This window comes from Theropithecus gelada, chromosome 5 (assembly GCF_003255815.1).
Source record: "Theropithecus gelada isolate Dixy chromosome 5, Tgel_1.0, whole genome shotgun sequence".
NCBI classification, from domain to species: domain Eukaryota; kingdom Metazoa; phylum Chordata; class Mammalia; order Primates; family Cercopithecidae; genus Theropithecus; species Theropithecus gelada.
Genome location: NC_037672.1, coordinates 99962729 through 99983094, shown reverse-complemented (window position 1 = coordinate 99983094; position 20366 = coordinate 99962729). Strand labels below are relative to the sequence as shown.

Genomic DNA, 20366 nt, shown 5'->3' with positions numbered 1-20366 from the left:
AAGATGCCCACATAAGAAAAACTTTCAAAATGAATGTTTTCGGCAGGTTTTACTCTTCTGTGGCATAAAGAATCATCTCTTGTTGATAAGATTTCCTGTGTACAGACAGGAAAGGATGGTTTAAAATCAAGCAGAAACAATCCTCATGCTGGTTAGTTCGCCCTTAATTGTTAGAGAGAGCATATTAAAAGCGAAAGGTAAAACAAAGGGTTTTGATAATACAATTAGCCAAATGTCTTTGTTTCAATAAAAGAAAATGTTCCTAGATTTATCCTAAATCACCATTAAAAAAATAAAATTAGAAAGGAGCATCTTAACGCAAAAAGCAATGCATAGTCATTATTTCTAAATCAATCAGAATATTACCCAAAGTAATAAATGCTATATATGTCTATTTTATTTATAGAAATAATACCAGAGCCTTTAAAACGTATTCCACTTCTGGTTTTATTTTTCTGGCTGATTCTCTGCATGTGCAATTTCGGAAATCCACTATTTTAAATGATTGCCACTAAAATTTAAATGTGACCAGGCTATCTTGGCACCTAGTGTTCCTTATCCTTGTCTAGTCTAGCAAACTACATCTTTCAAATCTCAGCTTACGAAGACTTCCTTTGGAAAGTCCTCCGTAACTCTGCTCTTCCTCCAAGGTAGCACCTAGTGATGCTGCTGAACATTTCTATCCCCCTCTGCGCAGAATACTACTAGAGCATATATCACCATATGAAAACAGACATTGTTTTCATATGGTGATATATGCTCTAGCAGTATTCCTATTACAGTAGTAGCTTCCTGAAATTAGAGTGTATGTATCACTTATTCTTTTCCCCCTAAGCCAATGTTCTGGCACAAAGTAATGCCTCAATAAATAGCTGATGAATGAACACATCTCCATGTTTGAAATACTTCTTGGAATCATTACATAAAAAATTTAACATTGCCATTATAATTGCTCCAGAGTCTGAAAATTGCTTTCAAATGATTATGTATACACATATACACACATATATATATATACACATATATATACACAAGAAAGAGTGAAAAGAGAAAAGCAAAAATGTTGGTTTTAAGAACCAGTGATGAGTTGATGGGTGCAGCACACCAACATGGCACAAGTATACATATGTAATAAACCTGCACGTTGTGCACATGTACCCTAGAACTTAAAGTATAATTTTAAAAAAAAAAAGATAATTTAAGATACCATAAAAAAAAGAACCAATGTAGATTTGTTAGACTATTCCAACATTTCTATTTATTTTTTCCAACATTTTTCAAAATAAAATATAGGAGAAAAGGAAAAAAGGACACTGCTATCCTTTCATAACCACTAATATAATGATAGGAACAGTTTTATGCTTCAAAGCACATTCATCGAATATTTTTGACTCATCCCTGTTAGTGTGGTGCTAGCATTTCTATATTGCAAGTGAGAAAAGTGAGGATTATGGGGACTAAGTGATTCTTCAAGTCTGAGGAGCTGATCTGTAGTAGTCAGTACTTATATAAAGATCTTCAAATTCTGAGTCCAAAGATCTTTTCACTACAACAATCTGTCTCCTTACTAGATCAGTTTTAAATAAATTTTTTTTTGGTATAAATTGATGGGGTACAAGTGTAATTTTGTTACATGCATAGATTGTATAGTGGTCAAAACAGGGTTTTTAGGGTATCCATCACTCAAATAACATACATTGTACCCATTAAGTAACTTCTTATCATCCACCCCCATCCCACTGCCCTACCACGCCTCACCTTTCTGAATCTCCATGGTCTGTCATTCCACTCTCTACATCCATGTGTACACATTAAACATGCCAAGGGGCTGTAGTGGGTTAAACTGTGTTCCCTCCCAAAAAGACACCTTTAAGTCCTAATCCCTGGTACCTGTGAATGTGACTTTATTTGGAAATAGGGTCTTCGAAGATATAAGCAAATTAAGATGAAGTCATATTGGATAAGGGTGCACCCTAAATCCAATGATGCCTTTATAAGAAAAAAAGAGAAGGAGATTTAGGCTTAGAGACACAGTAGAGACACACAGGGAAGAAGCGCATGTGACGATGGAGGAAGAGATTGGAGCAATACAGCTACAAGCCAAGGATTCCCAGTAACCAACCAGAAGCTAGGGAGAGGCATGGAACAGATTCTTTCTGAGAGCCTCCAGAAGGAACGAACCCTGCCAACACCTTCATTTCACACTTCTAGCCCCCAGAACTGTGAGATAATGTATTCTGTTGTTTTAAGCCATCAGGTTTGTGGTGATCTGTTATGGTAGCTCTAGAAAGCTAATACAATAGCTATCCTGTAGCGTATATAATTTTTATGCAACAATGTGTACGAAAGCAGGGTGTGTTACTCATTTTACATGACATATCCTCTCCAACTTCACATGAAAGGACAGAGAAACTGAAATCTAAAAAAAAAATACTAATTTTAGAATTTTCCTAGTGCTAACTTACTGTTGTCTTTGTATATTGTAAAATATGAATATATTTAAATAGAATTGCCAGTGAGATTATGACACTTACTTGTTCAGGCCTTCCCAAATATGGATCATCTTCTGCCATTCTGAAGCTGTATATTAAAACAAAACAAAACAAAACTGTAACAACATAATAAACTTTAAAAATTCTATCACCATGGAATTCATGCAGGAATAAACTGTATTATACCAATAAGACCAAATATAATCCTTTTTTGAAGACCGTAGGAGGAGGACATGATGTAGTTCCTCTTTGGTATCTAAATCTAACAGCAAGGAGATTGCATAATCAAGGAATTACCACTTACGTATGATTCAATACCCTCGTGTTAAGCTCACCACAGTGCCCTGAGTTTGGTACAAATGATCTTTACGCTTTGTATAAAAAAATCATACATACTGTGATTCTTAGAAGCCATTTCTTTTTATCACCCTCTGAACTTGAAGGATTCACAATCTTAGTTCCTTAAGTATATTGTTTTCCAACCCTTCATAAACTTTGTGATGGTCCCAGAACTGTCTCAAAGTTTTCTACAAGGTTGAGAAGCTCAAAAGGGACTGATCAGTACTCTGCATAGCACAAGGGGAGGACTCCTATAGTGTACCAGGCTCTGTCCTCTAGCACAGGGGGTCCCCAGACCCTGGGCCATGGATAAGGCAGGACAACAGGAGGTGAGCAGTAGGCAAGCCAGCCAAGCTGCATCTGTATATACACAGCTGCTCCCCATCACTTGCATTACCACCTGAGCTCCACCTCCTGTCAGATCAGCAGCAGCATTAGATTCTCATAGGAGCACAAACCCTATTGTGAACTGTGCATGCAAGGGATCTAAGTTGTGTGCTCCTTATGAGAATCTAATGCCTGATGATCACTGTCACTGTCTCCTGATGGGTCAGTCTCCCATCACTCCCAGATGGGATTGTCTAGCTGTGGGAAAACAAGCTCAGGACTCCTACTGATTCTGCATTATGGTGAGCTGTATACTTACTTACTTAATTATATATTACAACGTAATAATAATAGAAATAAAGTGCACAATATATGTAATGTGCTTGAGTCATCACAAAATCATCCCCAGGCCCCAGTCTGTAGAAACACTGTCTTCCACGAAACTGGTCCCTGATGCCAAAAAGGTTGGGGACTGCTGCTCTAGCGTGTTCCACAGAAGCAAGCCATGTTTCTGCCGTCGTCCAGCTGGTACAGAAACTCCATAATATTAAAAGTGCAATAAAAAAGACAAAAATAAAAGCCCTTATTATCAAGGCTATAGGTCTCAGATTTAATCAACTCCAGCTAAACATTAATATACTGCAGGCCCTAGCAATCTTCTATTACCCGGAGGCCCTCCCTGATAAAAGGGAGGAGCCACGTGATCAGATAAAGATAGTATCTAAAATCACATATCATTTGAGATTTACTTCCTTGAGAAATGTCATTATTATTATTCAAATACAAGTTAATTTTATTTAAATTTATTTAGATCAAATTTTAGATATGTGACATGAAAAATGAGAAAATTAAAGAAAAACAAGGCTGAGGGTAAACATTAATTCCTGGGTGTAATTTTTCTTTTTTTTTTTTTCATAAAGTATGAAGCAGTCATGGGTACTTAGGACTGAAGATGAGAATGTCAGCTATCCACCAAAATGTGCTGTCTCCTTTCCCATAGTACTAGTATTGTAGCTGGAAATGTGACTGCTTACCTAGTGCATACCCGACATGTCGATGGAGTTAGAGATGGCCATCTGACCAAATGCTCACCAGTGCAATGTCAGCACTCTTGTGCACCACTTCCAGGTCTGGGCTTATGGCCCTTGACATGCTTCCTCCATATAAACTCAGACATGGAGAAGACCTGACTTCTACCAAAATGATGATGATTAACAGCCTAGGGGATGGCAGATAAATGAGAGGGAAGGAATGAGGATCCCTGAACAATGCCATGAGACAGATCTGCTCTGACCATCCAGGCTGCTCATGCTGGTGGTGATGAGAGAAAGAAATAAACTTTGTTCTTTAACCCAAATGCACTGTCAGGTCTCTTTGTTCAAATAGTTTAGCCCTCACCCTAATGAATATATCACATAACACTCCAATAAGCACAAAGCTCTCCAAAAAAGAATCTGATTCTCAAAGAAATCCTCTCCTGCTGGAGCACTATGTGAGTAAGGAAGAGTGGGAAAGCTGATGAGCATTCTAGGGGGATGCAGAGCAGTGTACAACTTTAACAAAAGGGAAAAGGGCAAAAGGGCAGCTCTGAGTCCTTCAGAAGTTCGTGCAGATTTGCAGGGAAACATTTGACTAAAACAAGAAAGTAATGATTGAAGATATACTGATAGCCACAATTAAACAAATCCCAATTAAGACAAGCAGTTAAAAAAGGGAAAATTAGCCTGATACAGTAAAGAGGGTAACTCACTTGAAATTCAAGAGTTCTATCATGTTGGCTGTGTGATCTTGGATATTAACTAAACTCACTGTGGCCTTTGTTTCTTCATCTGTAAAAATGACAGATTTTGATGGAATGGACTTTTGAAAAGAATATAACCTTGTGGAGCTTAAACTATGTTAATTAGCAAATAAATGCCTATTCAAATAACATATCCCCTAAGTCTTAATATTTTTTGGTAAACTTGGATTTTCACATATATTTATAAGTATATATCTATATCAAAGAATCATTGGCATAGTTTTCAGTTATATGAAGAATACTAGTAAAAAAATTACACTTAAATACAGTACTGAATACCAGCTAGAACAATCAATGTCAAAATCCCGATCCTTAGAATACCACAGGAGCTCAAACTTCCAAGAAAAACATTAAAACCATCTTTGCCTTTAAGCTTTCTGTCAATCTAGACTGGTCTCCTGAATCTTCATAAACAGTATTAGCCTATGGTCCTCAAAAACAGAGAGATGAGGCCGTTGACTTGTTAATTATACTGATTATATATATTTAAACCTGTGGATGGGTTTCCCAGACTTCTGAATGTATACAGTTAACATAAAGTAGTCCTCACTCTAATTTTTAAAACTCAAACTAAACCTACTTTATTAGAACTGATGTGTGATCACTACTATAGCTAAAACCTTAATGAAAATCTGTCAATTGCAGGCACTAGACAAACTGCCAAATCAAACATGATCTTCCCCTTCATTATCCTCCCCATGATTTATACACCAATTCTTGCCAAAGGATCACAGTTTTAAAAGCCTAACAGCAGCCCAAGGCTCACTTGGGTGATAGTTAAAATCTGAACTTTTAAAACAGCCTTTGCAAGACAGTTAAGTTCACTGTGAAGAGCTGAAGTAATAGTAACGCTACGGTGATGTCAATGTTAATTCACAATTTAAAAATAAAATGTCAAAAGAAACCAAGAATCATTTGGAAAGGATGAATCACTAAGTGATATTTGCATTAATTGTAAAAGCAGGTTTTATTTCTAAAATGTTGAAATACCAACTAAGCCTCTGGAACTAAAGAATTAGAAAAGACCAGGGAAAACCCCTTCTACCTCCCTGTTCCCCCAGCCCTTCCCTTCACTTTCCCTTGCTCAGTTCTTTGCTTTTGAGGAAGGACCTTGAAACCAAAAGGGCGATAGTAAGTTTCTGGAGGAGAAGATGGGACTAATCTCTGCATCTCTTTTCCCAATAGTGAGGTTTTTAGGAAGATTTTCACACCACGGAAAAAGAAATAGAAAGTGTAGCTAGCCAGCAACAAATAAAATAGCCAGTGAATTGCTTGTGTTTTTCACATGAAAAACATAATGTTACAAGTAGCTTAGTTCTGAACATGTGATGAGTTCTATAAAATGCCTAATGGGTTATTTTCTGAACCTCTGTGACAATGCCCCCTCTTTGGAACACCAAAGTGTACCACGAGCTTCTTGATGAAGGCTGTAGGGCGGAGTGGATTAACTTGAAAGCCACAGAATTGAGCCATTAAAGATGGAGTTGGGAGCACGCCTGTCCTTGTAACTGGGGAAACTTTCTAGGATCAGAGATATTCACACTTTTGACTATGACCCACTGTAAGAAAATATATTCTTTCTATTCTACAGGATGTCATTTAAAAAAATAAAACCGTTTCAAACTCATTTAAATGATTTGCAGTTTGAAAAAATAAAAGTTTAGGTGCCATCCAGAGAGTACAGTTGGGAATCAGAGAGAAGTGTCTCTACTTTCAATATACTATTCAGCCACAATAGATACCACTTAGGTGTGATTTTAATACCTCATGTTGCATAGCAATGAGGATGAAACTACAAGAAAAGAGGTGGCTTTTCATCATTTCTCTGCTGGCTAATAAACTGATAAAGAATGTGAGGAGGGCTTTTCCACAGAGGAATTTTCTGGAGAAAACAAAATACTTTGCATAAAATTTGAAACACAAATGAGAGTATCTTTTGATTTTGCAATTCTACCTCAGGAATTTGTACTTAAAAATTATCTGAGCAAGTGTGTAAAAAAATAAGTACCAGGATATTCACTGTAGCAAGTAATTGGAAATAATCTATATGTCCTTTGATAACAGACTATTTAATTACAATTATCCACATTTATAAGTTAAATATTATGCAACTGTTAAAAATAATAATACAGTATACAGTATAATCTGTATACAGTAACTGGAAACTTTTACTCAGTAAGTTATATGTTTCTATACTGTAATTTTCTAACTGAATTATGTAATTAGAAATATATATTTAAATAGGAAAAAGGAGAAATTTAAACCTCTCCTGAACTTAAGGTTTAACTCTGATATCTTTAACAATTAATGACATACAGTGAATAAAACATGATAAATGAGCCAAAAACTTCTAAGTACTACTGAAATATTCATAAGAAATACAATAGAAAAATTTCAACTTTAAAAAGAGCTGCTGATTGACAACTTTCTGATATTGGCTTAGTGGTGATGAAATAAAAGTTGATGGTGGCTTAGTTACTTTTTTTCCAGAAGAGTTGATTTCTGAAAGTTTTTAAAAAGGAATCAATATTTGTGCACTACAACATTTAGATTTATATAAACTAATTTTCCATGTTTTAAAGCTCCTCCTTCCATTTCCACATCCATGTTTCATTTGGGTGCAATGTGATCAATTAACATGTAGAATAGCTACCTGATAAACACAAATACATTGTGCTTGGAGTTGGTAAAGATAAGGTCCCTGTTTACAATGGAATGTCAATCCAATAGGGATGGCAGATACATATACAACATTCAGCTAGTGAGTTCATACGTAGCTTATTAACACCGAGAATAATACACAGCAAATGTTAGCCATTTTATTAGATGGCATAATAAGCAATATGTTTGTGGCAAATTATAGGAGGAGGAAGATAGACAGCAAAAGCTTTAGACATTCTGAGAAGACTCAAGTATTTTGTTTCCCATTTTACATTTATGGGTCTCTAAGGTGGCTAGCTATGTGTCACTGCTAGATAAATTGTTTGCATTTTGCCCCCAGGGGTCATTTGGCAACGTTTGAAGACATTTTTGCCTGTCACAGCTAGATGGGTGGTCCTACTGGCATCTAGTGTATAGAGGCTAGAGATGCTGCTACAAACCCTATACTGCACAGGACAGCCCCTCACAATAAAGCATTACGCAACCCTAAATATCAATAACGCTGAGCATGAGAAACCCTAACGAACATCATCACATCGTGACAGTGCTTTGGTTCACATGGAGAAAGAAGTAAACTTTACTGACTACCTCATGGGTAAAGAACTGTAGCTAGAACTTCACATATTTCTCTTAATTCACCAATCCTGAGAATCAATGTCCCAGATAAGACACCAAAGCTGAAGGAGAGTAAGCCATTTGCTCAGGTTCATACAGTAACGCTGGCTAATCTGACCCCACAGTCTCTGGCTCTTTCAGTTGTTTAGGAGGCAGAAGTGGTTTTCCTCTTTGGCATATAACATTATTTATTTTAATATCGCATCTTTGCTTCAGGTCTCCCAAGTGTTCTGATTAGAGCTAGTCTACCCATAGCACAGCCTGAAAAGCAGAATAGGATTCTGACAATACACAAAATGAGTTCTTCACAAGGCAATCGCCTATGAGGATAAAAATACCAAACAACGTTAACTCAAGTGATAGTTCTTTTTTTAAAAAAAATATTTTCTTTGGTCAATCTCAAAAGACAGAAGGAGAATAAAGAGATTCTCCCTGAACAATGTCCATACTCACTGATGGTATGATAAAAGCATATATACAATTACAATATTATACATAATTATATACATATACTTACATATTAAAACTATACATTTTATATATACCTTATATATAACATATAAGTATTTTATATATTATATATGTATATACTTATATATTAATCATATCAAATGTATAATTTAAAACTACAGTATACTGAAATACTACATGAATGTTTTCCTTCCTTCATTAATTTAGTCATTCACCTAAAAATATTTATGACTACTATGTCAACACCAAAGTGCGCAAGAGTGATGTAGTTCCTGTACTCACACAGCTTACAGTTGTGGTAGATTGAAAACAATGACCACACATTTTTTTATATGCCACTCAACAAGAGGAAACATTTATTTCTCTGTGCTTTGAGTCTTGGCAGACCTATGGACATACGCTGACCAATAGGAACAGGTAGAAGTGCAAGTTCTAAACCCAGCTTTTAAGAGGCCTTGCAAAGATCATTCTCTTTCTTGGAACATTGTTACCATGCGAACAAGCCTGCCCCAGCCACTGGAAAATCAAAGACCATGTGGAGCAGAGAGAGGTAGTCCTAGCTGAGGCTCGGTAGCACCAGTTGGAGTAGCCAAAACAACTTCAGACAAACAGCAGTAGGACACCAGCTGAGTAGCTACAAACAGCACCAGTCGACTAGCCAAAAGACCTCAGAGATTAGCCAAAGCAGGCCAGGCCAGATGACCTAGGCAGCCCACAGAATTGGAAGAAATAATCAGTATTTGTCTTTAATTTTCTTTGTGGTGATTTTTTTATGCCACAAAAGCGAACTAATGCAACAGTTTAGGAAGTAGGAAGGCAAACAGGCAAAAACAATGCAATATAGTATGTGTCATGGGAAATGGAGTGTATGTGGGGTATGGGTTAATTATCTTGGTAATTCAGTAATCACACTTTGTTAGAGTTCTAGTCAGAGCCCACTTTGTACTCATTTTTTTACTCTATTGGTTTACTCAATTCCCAACTGAACAAAAGAGGCAAGTATAGTATACAAAACACTGCGGTGTATACAGAAAATTAAAACTGTTAAAACTTTCAGAGTGCAAATATTAATAAATCACCGTTAGCTTTAAGCAGTGATACCTTTATAAAACAAGTTAATGTTTTAAATCCCTTCACCTGTCTATCTAAAACCAATTTCATCATTCCTGCTGCAGTGAGCCCCATTCTTGACTTTCCAATTTCTGCCAATATATCATTCTCACACATGTCTAGTCAATAACCAATTTCTGCTGATTATTTTCTTCATGTTGTTTCTTGGATCTGCTCCCTTCTTTCCAACATCCTAGGAGAGACCTTTATTGCCTCACCCCTGAATGACAGTAATAGGCTCTGCACTGTTCTCCCTCACTGCAGGGTTTCTTCCTCTTTAAGTATCTTTCACATCATATTATTATATTACTTATAAGAGAAAGTTCAAAGACTTCAAACACTCAGCACATACATTATTATATTAAATCACATTATAAGCATCAACTACTATTATGTCCCAACCAAAACTCCCTATGATAGACAGATTAATCATTCAAAATGTCTTGCTCATTTCCTTCTTGTACATTTGTTCACAGTATGCCCTGCATCCTGAAATGCCGTCTTTTCTACCTCCTACCTCAATAGCACCAACTCTTTAAGGCTCTAGTTAAATCCAATCTCTGCCAAGAAATCCTATATTTTTCCTGTAACCTATAGCTCTGTAGTCACATAATATCTATAACACTTATATATACTGGTGATTTAACACTAGACAGCATAGTTTTACTGCAATCTAACTTTATCTATATATTTATAATCTTCTCAAATTGATAGAAGTGTCTAAAAAGTAGAGATGGGAGTTTTGCTTTTTTGTATTGCCAAATTGGAAGACACTTGTTTTGTTTTGTTTTGTTTAAAAAATACTGCATTAAATTAAAAAGCACTGTAATTTCAAGTTTGTCAGAATGTCAAATTCTGGTTTTAGTTGTCACAGATTAACAGTTATCTGAACTTCCCACCTTGCTATACTCAATTGTGAAGCCATACAAAATACCTAAAGATGTAATTGAAGACATTGGATATCATAGGGCTAGTACATTATAAGGTGCTTTAGGTAAATTCTAAATTCGCCCTCACTTTTTGACTGGGGACGCTTTCCAAATCATGACTCAGGGAGAGCCCAAAGAGATAACAGCAATGGGCAGAATATCACAAAGAAAGGCTTTAAACAAAAAGCAAGAGCCTCAGAAATCTACATAGGGGTCAGCTCTGGTCACTGGCCAAATACTAAGCTGTGATATTGTAGGACAAGACCCTGCAAACCTAATAGAAAACAGTTTCTGGACATCTAAGAGCTAAATGGAAATTCCAGACATCATATAGTGCTGAGAGACACTGAAGTTGTAATAATCCAGGGTGAAAGACATCACTGAACACTGTGAGCATTCAGTTGTGATTTCAGAAAGACCACATGATGGGAGTTAGAAACATCCTAAAATAAGGGCTACTCTAAACCTATCTTAGTAAAACCAGGTGATTCACCAGTAAATTCACTGCTTGTTACAACAAAACTCAACACGTTTTAAAGGAAGACAAAAACCCCAAACTCTCCACAATAGAATATCCACAACGTAAAATAAAACATAATGAAGCCTGCAAAGAAATAGGAAAATAAGACTGAGAAAAAAAATGACACAAATGACGAAATTAGCAACCAACGACATTAAAATGGCTAATAGCTTATGGTCAATAATGTAAAGGAAAAGATGAAGATAATGAGCGAACAGATAGGCGATATCAGCAAAGAAACACACACCTTTCTTTAAAAAAAAGAATGGAAATTTTAGAACTGAAATGAAATTTCACTAGATGGACTTAGCATATTTAACATTATAAAAGAAAATGCCAATAAACTAGAAGAAAGGTCAATTAAAAACTCTCCAAACTGAATCACAGAGAAAAAAGAGGCAGAAAGAAGTGAACACAGCTTCAGTGACCTACAGGACAATATTAAGCAGTCTTACATATTTGTAACATGGAATTCCAGAAAGAGAAAAAAGACAGAAAAGATATTCAAAAAAATACCAGTTGAGAATTTTTCCAATTTTGATTTTTTAAAAACTCAACCCACAGATCCAAGAATCTCAAAGATCTCTATGCTGGATAAAGACAAATAAAACCATGGTTAGGCATATTACAGTCAAACTGTTAAAAACTAATGCTAGAGGAAAAAAAAAAAATCCCAAAACAACAAAGGACAAGAAAGGACATATTATATATGGGGGAACAATGATAAGCACGACAAGCATGATGTTTCTGATGATCATTAGTCACAGTACAAGCTAGAAGGCAATGTAAAGGCACTTTTACAGTGATAAAAGAAAAAAAAAGATTGGTCCAGAATATTCAGCAAACATACCTTTTAAAAATAAAGGTGAAATTGACATTTTCAAGTAAACAAGAGCTAAGCAGATCTGCTAAAAGACATGCTAAAAATACTTCTTCATGCTGAAGGGAAATGATAGAAAGTTGGACCTGTATGAAAGAATAAAAAGCATCAATAATGATAAATATGTGAGTAAGCACAATACTTTGATTTCTTCTATCTTAATTTCCTAAACAGACAATTGACTCTTCACAGCAAAACAAGACAATATATTTTGGAGTTTATAATATACAAAGATGTAAAATGTGTAACAATAATAGCACAGAAGGATAAACAGAAGTATAACACTGTCAAGTTCTCACATTAATTAATTATAGACTCAAAGATGCAAATGGTAATAAATAAATATGTTTCTAAAGTGGTAAACTAACCACTTTAGAAAATAACCAATGAAGGAGATAAAATGGAATTTAAAACACTAAACTTGATTTATTCAAAGGATGGCAGAAAAGGAGAAAAAAAAAAAGAATAAAGAACAGATAGTACAAATAGATAATTAATTACCAAGATGAGAGACTTAAACCCAACGTACCAGTAATAATATTACATGGAACTGGAGTAAACTTATCTAAAAGATAGAGATGATCAGATTGGATTTTTAGAAAGCAAGATTCAAGTATATGCTTTTCATAAGAATTGTACTTTAATATTAAAGACAAAGTTTAAATGTATGAAGATGGTACACTGGGCTAGTTATATCATGCAAATGCTAAATACAAGAAAAGCAGGCTATATTCTAAAATATCAGATAAAGCAGACTTCAAGAGAAGAAATACTACTACGGACAAAGAGGAACATTGCATGTAAGAATCAAAGGGCCAACTCATCAAAGAAAAGCAATGATCTTGTTGTGTATGCACCTATTAACAAAGCTTCAAAATATATGAAGCAAAAAGTGGAAGAACTAATGGAAAAAAATGACAAATCCACAATTACAGTTAAGATTTTTAACATTCCTCTCTCAGTAATTGATAAAAGCAAAGCAACAGAACATCAGGAAATGTCTTAGTCTGTCAGTGCTGCTGTAACAGAATAGCTGAGACTGAGTAATTTATAAACAGCCCAAGTTTATTTCTCACAGTTCTGGAGACAGGAAGTCCAAGATGAAGGCACCAGCATTTGGTGTCTGGTGAGGGATGCATCCCCTAGAGGAGAGGAATGCTGTGTCCGCACATGGCAGTGGGCGGAAAGGCAAGAGGAGACAAATTTCCTCCGGCAAGCCCTTTTAAAAGGGCACGTAATCCCATCACTTCTTATAGGCTCTACCTCTTCTACTACCACATTGGTCATCCTGTTTCAACACCTGAATTTGGTGGGGACACATTCATACCACAGTAGGAAAGGTATAGAAAGCTTAGGAACAAAACTGTCAATCAAAAGAACCTAGTGTATGTCTACAACAACCCCACTGAATGATTTTAGAGTCCAAATTATTATTATTATTATTATTATTATTATTATTATTATTATTTGAGACGGAGTCTCGCTCTGTCGCCCAGGCTGCAGTGCAGTGGCACCATATCGGCTCACTGCAAGCTCCGCCTCCCGGGTTCACGCTATTCTCCTGTCTCAGCCTCCCGAGTAGCTGGGACTACAGGCGCCTGCCACAACGCCTGGCTAATGTTTTCTATTTTTTTAGTAGAGACAGGGTTTCACCGTGTTAGCCAGGATGGTCTCGATTTCCTGACCTCGTGATCTGCCCGCCTCGGCCTCCCAAAGTGCTGGGATTACAGGCGTGAGCCACCGCGCCCGGCCCAGAGTCCACATTATTTTTAAGTACATATGGAATATTCACAAAGATAGACCACATCCCTGGCCATAAAATAAGTCTCAATAAATTTCCAAGAATTGAAAGCATGCAGAGTATGTTATCTAAATACAGTAGAATTAAATCAGAAACGAGTAATAGAAAAATATCCAAAAAACAAATCCTGAAAGGTATATAATTAAGCAAAACTGTTAAACTGGGGGAGAAAAAAGTACTTCTTAGAATCAATAGACTATAGAATATACAACCTCACCCCCCTGAAAGAAGCATCTAAATTCTTGCTGTATCATGTTCACTATAATCATGGGGGACAGGGATTTTCTTAGAGAAGTGATTAGAATGCATTCCAACGTGTTCCATAAAAAACAAATTTTTGCCTATGGTTGTCTTCTTAATCATAGCGGACTGAAATTCATAAGATCAAAAGATGTTTTGGGCATTTTAAAATTATATTGTAATTAAGAGTAATTTATATCATACTCTAAGTAAAATTTATTTTTATTAATACTATATTAGGACAAACTCTGCCAAGAATAAACTTGTAGAGCTAGAGAAGTTCTTTAAAGATTATAATAAGTTAGATAAAACCTTAAATGTTATAATTAAAGTCACTCCTGAGATACTGCTGCCTACCATTTCCACATAAAAACTGCTTCAATACCTCTGTTCATGGTGTGAGGTCTTTCATTCAGATGGCATTAAAAAGGGACTTGACATACTGGACTTTGTTCTGACCTTTTGCGTCTACATTTCTAATGCTACAGATTTCTTCTTCCCTAAAAACATAGCATCACAGGATTTTAATTTTGATATGTGTAGCCTCTGCCTTGAGTACCATTTTGGAATATTCATATTTTCAGACTGAGGAAGAAGTAGACCTCATGCATTATGAATTAAGAGACTAGTAGTCTTTTGTTCAAACATAGAGAAACTGATCTAGCTCTCTTGAATCTGAATATGACTTATTTTAGATTTTTATTCTATTAATCCTCAAAAATCCATAAAAATATGTCCTTTATGTTTTAAAAGAAAAAGAGTCATTATGTGAACCAGCAATGTTTGGTCCTATGAACAGGGGTACAATCACCCTGGAGGCACAAAGGGTTCCCTTGAAGAAATAATCACGGCGAAGGCCTTCTGATTACATATACACAAATATAATAATTTGCATGCCATCAAAATCAGGCTCCATGAAGCCCTTTCTACACTGACCATTCATACAGATAAACTCTTTTAACATACACATGGCTGGGTGTAGTGGCTCACACCTATAATCCCAGCACTTTGGGAGGTCCAGGTGTTTGGGGACAAGCTTTGGCAACATAGGGAGACCCCATCTGTACAAAAATTTTAAAAAGTAAAATAAAATTACAATTTTGCCAGGCGTGGTGGTGCATGCCTGTAGTCCTAGCTACTTGGGTGGCTGAGGTGGGAGGATAGCTTGGGACCAGGAGGTCGAGGTTGCAGTGAGCCATGATTGCACCACTGCACTCCAGCTTGTATGACAGCGCAACAGCACATCTCAAAACAAACAAACAAACAAACAAAACAAAACAAAACAACATACATACAGATGTCAATGTATAAAATGAGTGGGGAGAAATAGGTGAACTCTACTCTCTTTTCTATTTCTGATAACATCAGATGTGAATACTTCTTTCTCCCATGTCTCTTTGTCAGTGACCCTGGCTACTTGGTATTAAGCAACATATTTACTTTTAAATTCATAATAAGTAAATGAGAATGTAATCAGTTTTATATTTTTTTACTAACAACTTAGGAAAAACAGTATTTTGTTTAGTGAGGAATATCCGGAATGAACTGACCTTAGGGCCCACCTGACACAGCAGAGTTCCCACTGGTGTGAAGCTCATTATTAGCACCTTGGAATAATGAATTCATTCAGTCAATGCTTCACTGTCTATGTGGATATATATGAGTCATAGAATTGACATACACATAATCCAAAAGTTGTTCGTGAAATCTTTTAAATGACAGTGGAGGGAAGGGGTCCTAACTAAGAAAGGACAGATAGGATGCTTTTGCAGTGCTGCCAGTGTACTATTTCTTGACCACCAACTAGGTTAAACGTGTTCACCTTGAGATAAATCTCTAAAGTTGCAGCATTAATATTTGTGTACTTTTTTAGCTATGGGATTCTTCAACTTAAAAAAGGCTAATGTAAAAATAAAGTTTCTTTTTTTATTTTTTATTTTTTTCTTTTTTTGAGACAGAGTCTTGCTCTGTTGCCTAGACTGGACTGCAGTGGCACAATTGCCACTCACTGAGGCCTCAACCTCCCAGGCTCAAGTGATGCTCCTACCTCAGCCTCTTGAAGAGCTGGGACCACAGTCATGTGCTACATTGCCCAGCTAATTTTTAATTTTTTTTGTAGAGACCGGGGTCTTGCTATTTTGTCAATGCTGGTCTCAAACTCCTGGGTTTAGGCAATCCTCCCTTCTCGGCCTACTGAAGTACTGGGATTACAGGTGTGAGTCTGTACCCTGGAGGCACTATGCCCAGCAAGAAAATTTTAAAACCTGAAAAGACTACATGATTTAAGCTCCATGAATTTCTGGATTTCTGTCTTGTTTGGCACTGTATGCCTTGTCTTTAGAACTGTGTCTGGCACAAAGAAAGGACTCAACATATATTCAAATGAATCACTATTAAAGAAATAAAACCCTACTTCTGTTAATCAGCTTGATTTAATAATTTCACAATGCATATGTATACCAAAACGTCAACTTGTATACCATAAACATATATAATTTCTGTCAACTGTACTATGCTAAAGCTGGAGGTCAAAAAAAGGAAGGAAAAAATAATAAAAACAACAAAATCATACTATGCGAAGATGGAAGAGTTTCTATAAACAAGCAATGCTTCCACTACCCCACCCCTCCTCATCTCCAATCCTGCTTTTCAAAGGCTGACTTTTTAACACTCTTTTTCTTTTTGGTTTACCTGGTGGTTCTTTTCATATCTCCAAGATATGCTTCTGTCTTTCTTCTTGATGTAGGACGTTGTGTTCCTTCTAGGAAGGAACAGAGGAGGATTCATCTCATACTACCACCACCTCCCCTTCTTCTCCCTCCAAATATAGTTATAATTAGTGAGACCTTGAATCAATCCAGCATTTAAATATTAAACTTTATATTCAAGTTTTCTCTCAAGCTTTCCATAAATTTCTTTGGAGAAATATGAATGTGAGAGACTGGTTAATAATGAAAAAATGCAACACCAGAAACATCTGGATTTGAAAAAGAAGCTATACTGAGACTAAAAATTGTAACTCATTATCCAAAAAATGGGCAGTTCCTCATAATATCATATTGATAATCAAGAATTGGCTTGGTACTTACTCACATGCATTTTTCTTAAGTTGACCTATCTCAATATGGCAAGAAAATCTGAAGTCTTCCAATTAATACAATTATATCAAAGAAACACATAATTTTAGAGAGAGATGCTCATTTGGTTGAACCTCTTTTTTTTACAGAACAAAAATAAGACTCAGAGAAGTTAATTAACTTGCTCTGAGCCGCACAGTTAATTGGCAGCACTGTCTCTTGATATCTTGTTCAGTATTTACTTATTCAGCAAACATACTAGGTGCTGTGCAAATAAAAAGTAAATAAGATGAACTCCTTGCCCTCAAGATGTTTCTTTTCTAGGACCCACAGGAATTCAGAACACAGAATGGGGCCACATAACTCTTTATGGAGAGGAGAGGGAGAAAACAGAAAGGCAAGTGAGAGAAATAATGATGCTCAAACCAGGCCTAAGGGTTTAGTAGTTAGCAGGATGGCTAGGAAAGAAAAGGCACTTCTCATACAGGGAGGGCATAAGCAAAGGTATTAAAAGTCAGAAACTGTGAGTAGGAAACTGAAGGCTGGTGTGGAGGATTTGAGATTAGGGGATGGTTGCGGAACAGCGGAGGGAGTAAGGGGGTGAGGTATGTGGGTATCAGCATGTGAAGACAACTGGGATTCACTGCAGAGATATGATCCAATTTACACTTTAGAAAGCTGACCATTATGCGAAATGAAGGATGGGTCAGAAGCAGGAGACAATGCAAAAATAAAATCTAGAAATTCAATGAGGAAGGGATGGATTCTGGAGATCAGGAGGCTGACTTGAAAGAACGTGGTGACTGACTGAAGAAGAAAGCTGAATGTGTAAGAAGGGCTTCTAGATTTCTGGCATGGGAAATCTACTGAATGGACCCTAACAAGCTAACAACTGCATTCCCTAATGTGCTGGGGATACCAATCTGTGCAGAGGGGTGGGGATCAGAAATTTAATACTGGCATATAGATGTGAAGATACTTAAGTGCCTCATCAATAAAATGATTTCTGTGGCTTGCCTTGAATGACTGGACTCCTACAGTTCAACAGATATTTAGTAAACATAGGACAATTACTCCAAAAGTCATCTATTTCAACACAGGATTGAACTGCCTCTCTAAGCAACTTGGACTGACTCCTATTTGGCTATTATAGAAGACTTTCTAAGAGAAATGGGATACTTCCCCGCCCATCATAAAAAGAATTGTAACTGCAGGGTAAAAGATTATGTAATGGTTTAAAGTGGGAAATATTTTTAAAGTTTCTAAGGATTGCTTGTTAAATTTGGTTAAATGTCTTAAATGGGAAATCAAGTAAATAAAGAGACACCATAAATATATTACGTCAAATTAATGCTATGATACGGTATGAGGGCGAGTAAATGCATTTGACTATTGTTGGACTACCATGCTTTTGATTTTAATTTCCCAGGTACTTATATTTGCTTGATTGCAACTGACTTCTGAAGTGTTTTTTCATAATGTGGTGAAAATGTCCATTCTTATCAGTTTAGTAAAAACGTGATAATCCATTATGAAATGTCTGCTAAAAGGTTCTATCCAAGGGCAACCTCTCTTACTCCTTTATGACCCCACATTAGATGAGATACACAATTTATCTCATTGTATATCTCAACCATGAGATATATGATATGTACTTTTATTTATAATTCTCATTCACTTTCTAGATTATTCTACCTTCACATTCAAGTCGATAACAAAGTTTAAGTCTCAATTTTTATAGAGGACTCTTCCCCCTAAATCTTTATGCTTTCATTATCCTTTGCTTTGACCAATCTTTCAAAAGACTCTTAGGTTTCAAATCACATACACATATACAAATGATACTTGACTTATACACCTTATCATGTATTAGCAGTATAATAAATGAATGCATTAAATGAATAGGGTAGAGAAATGGCTATATTTTTGGTTCACTTTAAGCGATCTCCTCTGAAAATTAGTTCCCCAGGTTTTCTGATTGGTTTGAAATTAGCAGTATGAACACATTAAAATTTTTTTTCCTATTTCCTAGATTATATATTCAGTTTTCAGTTTTGATTTTATATAAATCAATTGCTGATTTAAGTACTTTCCTGACTATGAAACTGAGCAAACAATTAAGTTTAATTTCATTTTAATTCTTAACTTCTTAACATTGCTTTCTACTTCTAATTTCCTCTACATAAATAGTCACCCATACACGCTTCTTCCATCGTCCCACATCATCATCATTTTAATTTTATAAGTCATGAAGGTTCTTGTATTGTAAGTAGATACTATAAATTGTAAGGTATTCTCCTCTGGCCTCATTACCAAGTCCATATCCCATTTAAAAGAGAAAGACACTGAAGGTTATAAATCAAGTCTTAACAGTCAAACACCAATACATGGTTAAATCCTACAAAATAAGCCTATACTTAAGAACTGGTAAACAAAGGGGTTCTTCAAATATCAATAAAAAATGAGTTGGGAATTTGTGTTAAAACATCCAAAAATAGTTATTTTCTCATTCCTAAAATTCTTGTCATGGAAGACATATTTTCTAAGACAATTAAGTAATTTATTTTCACTATTTAAATGAACTGCGGGCTTGGGCTTAGAACCAATAAATAGGTTGATTAGGGAGTCTGTCATCACTTTTATGTTTTCTTTTTTACATACTTGTTATATGGTAGAATTGATGTCTGGGATAAAGAGGGATAGGTGTGCCCTAACACTGAAATATGGTATAGTATTTTCAGTCCAAATGATATGATACATAATAAAAATAATAATTTTTTGAAATAACTGCTGTTTTTAAGAAACAAAATTCATAAAAACAAATTGCTTTTTAAAATGGGACATTGTAGAGGTATGTTCAACTTTATGCAGGTCTTATACTTTCTTTAGTTCAAGTTAGTGAAAAGTAAATCCTAGAAATATTAGTGAGCCTCATTTATCAAAAAGGTTCATCTTGGCCAAACTAGGTGGTTCCCTCCTGTAATCCCGGCACTCTGGGAGGCTGAGGCGGGTGGATCACTTGAGGTTAGGAATTTGAGACCAGCCTGGCCAACAGAGCAAAATTCCGTCTCTACTGAAAAAAAAAATTAAAATTAAAATTAAA

General features: G+C 35.9%; 1 protein-coding gene across 3 annotated transcripts in view; it reads right to left on the bottom strand.

The window, feature by feature from the left end:
- Window positions 1-20366, bottom strand: part of NFKB1 (nuclear factor kappa B subunit 1) — a 123702-nt gene that overhangs the window by 97141 nt on the left and 6195 nt on the right. For 2 of the 3 annotated variants that reach the window (XM_025385698.1, XM_025385699.1), the window contains exon 2: window positions 2535-2580. In XM_025385698.1, the coding sequence (XP_025241483.1) occupies window positions 2535-2573 (39 nt within the window). In that variant the 5' untranslated portion in view covers window positions 2574-2580. Of the gene's footprint in view, window positions 1-2534; window positions 2581-16877; window positions 16948-20366 lie in introns of all 3 variants that reach the window. The other variant, XM_025385697.1, reaches the window with a different exon arrangement.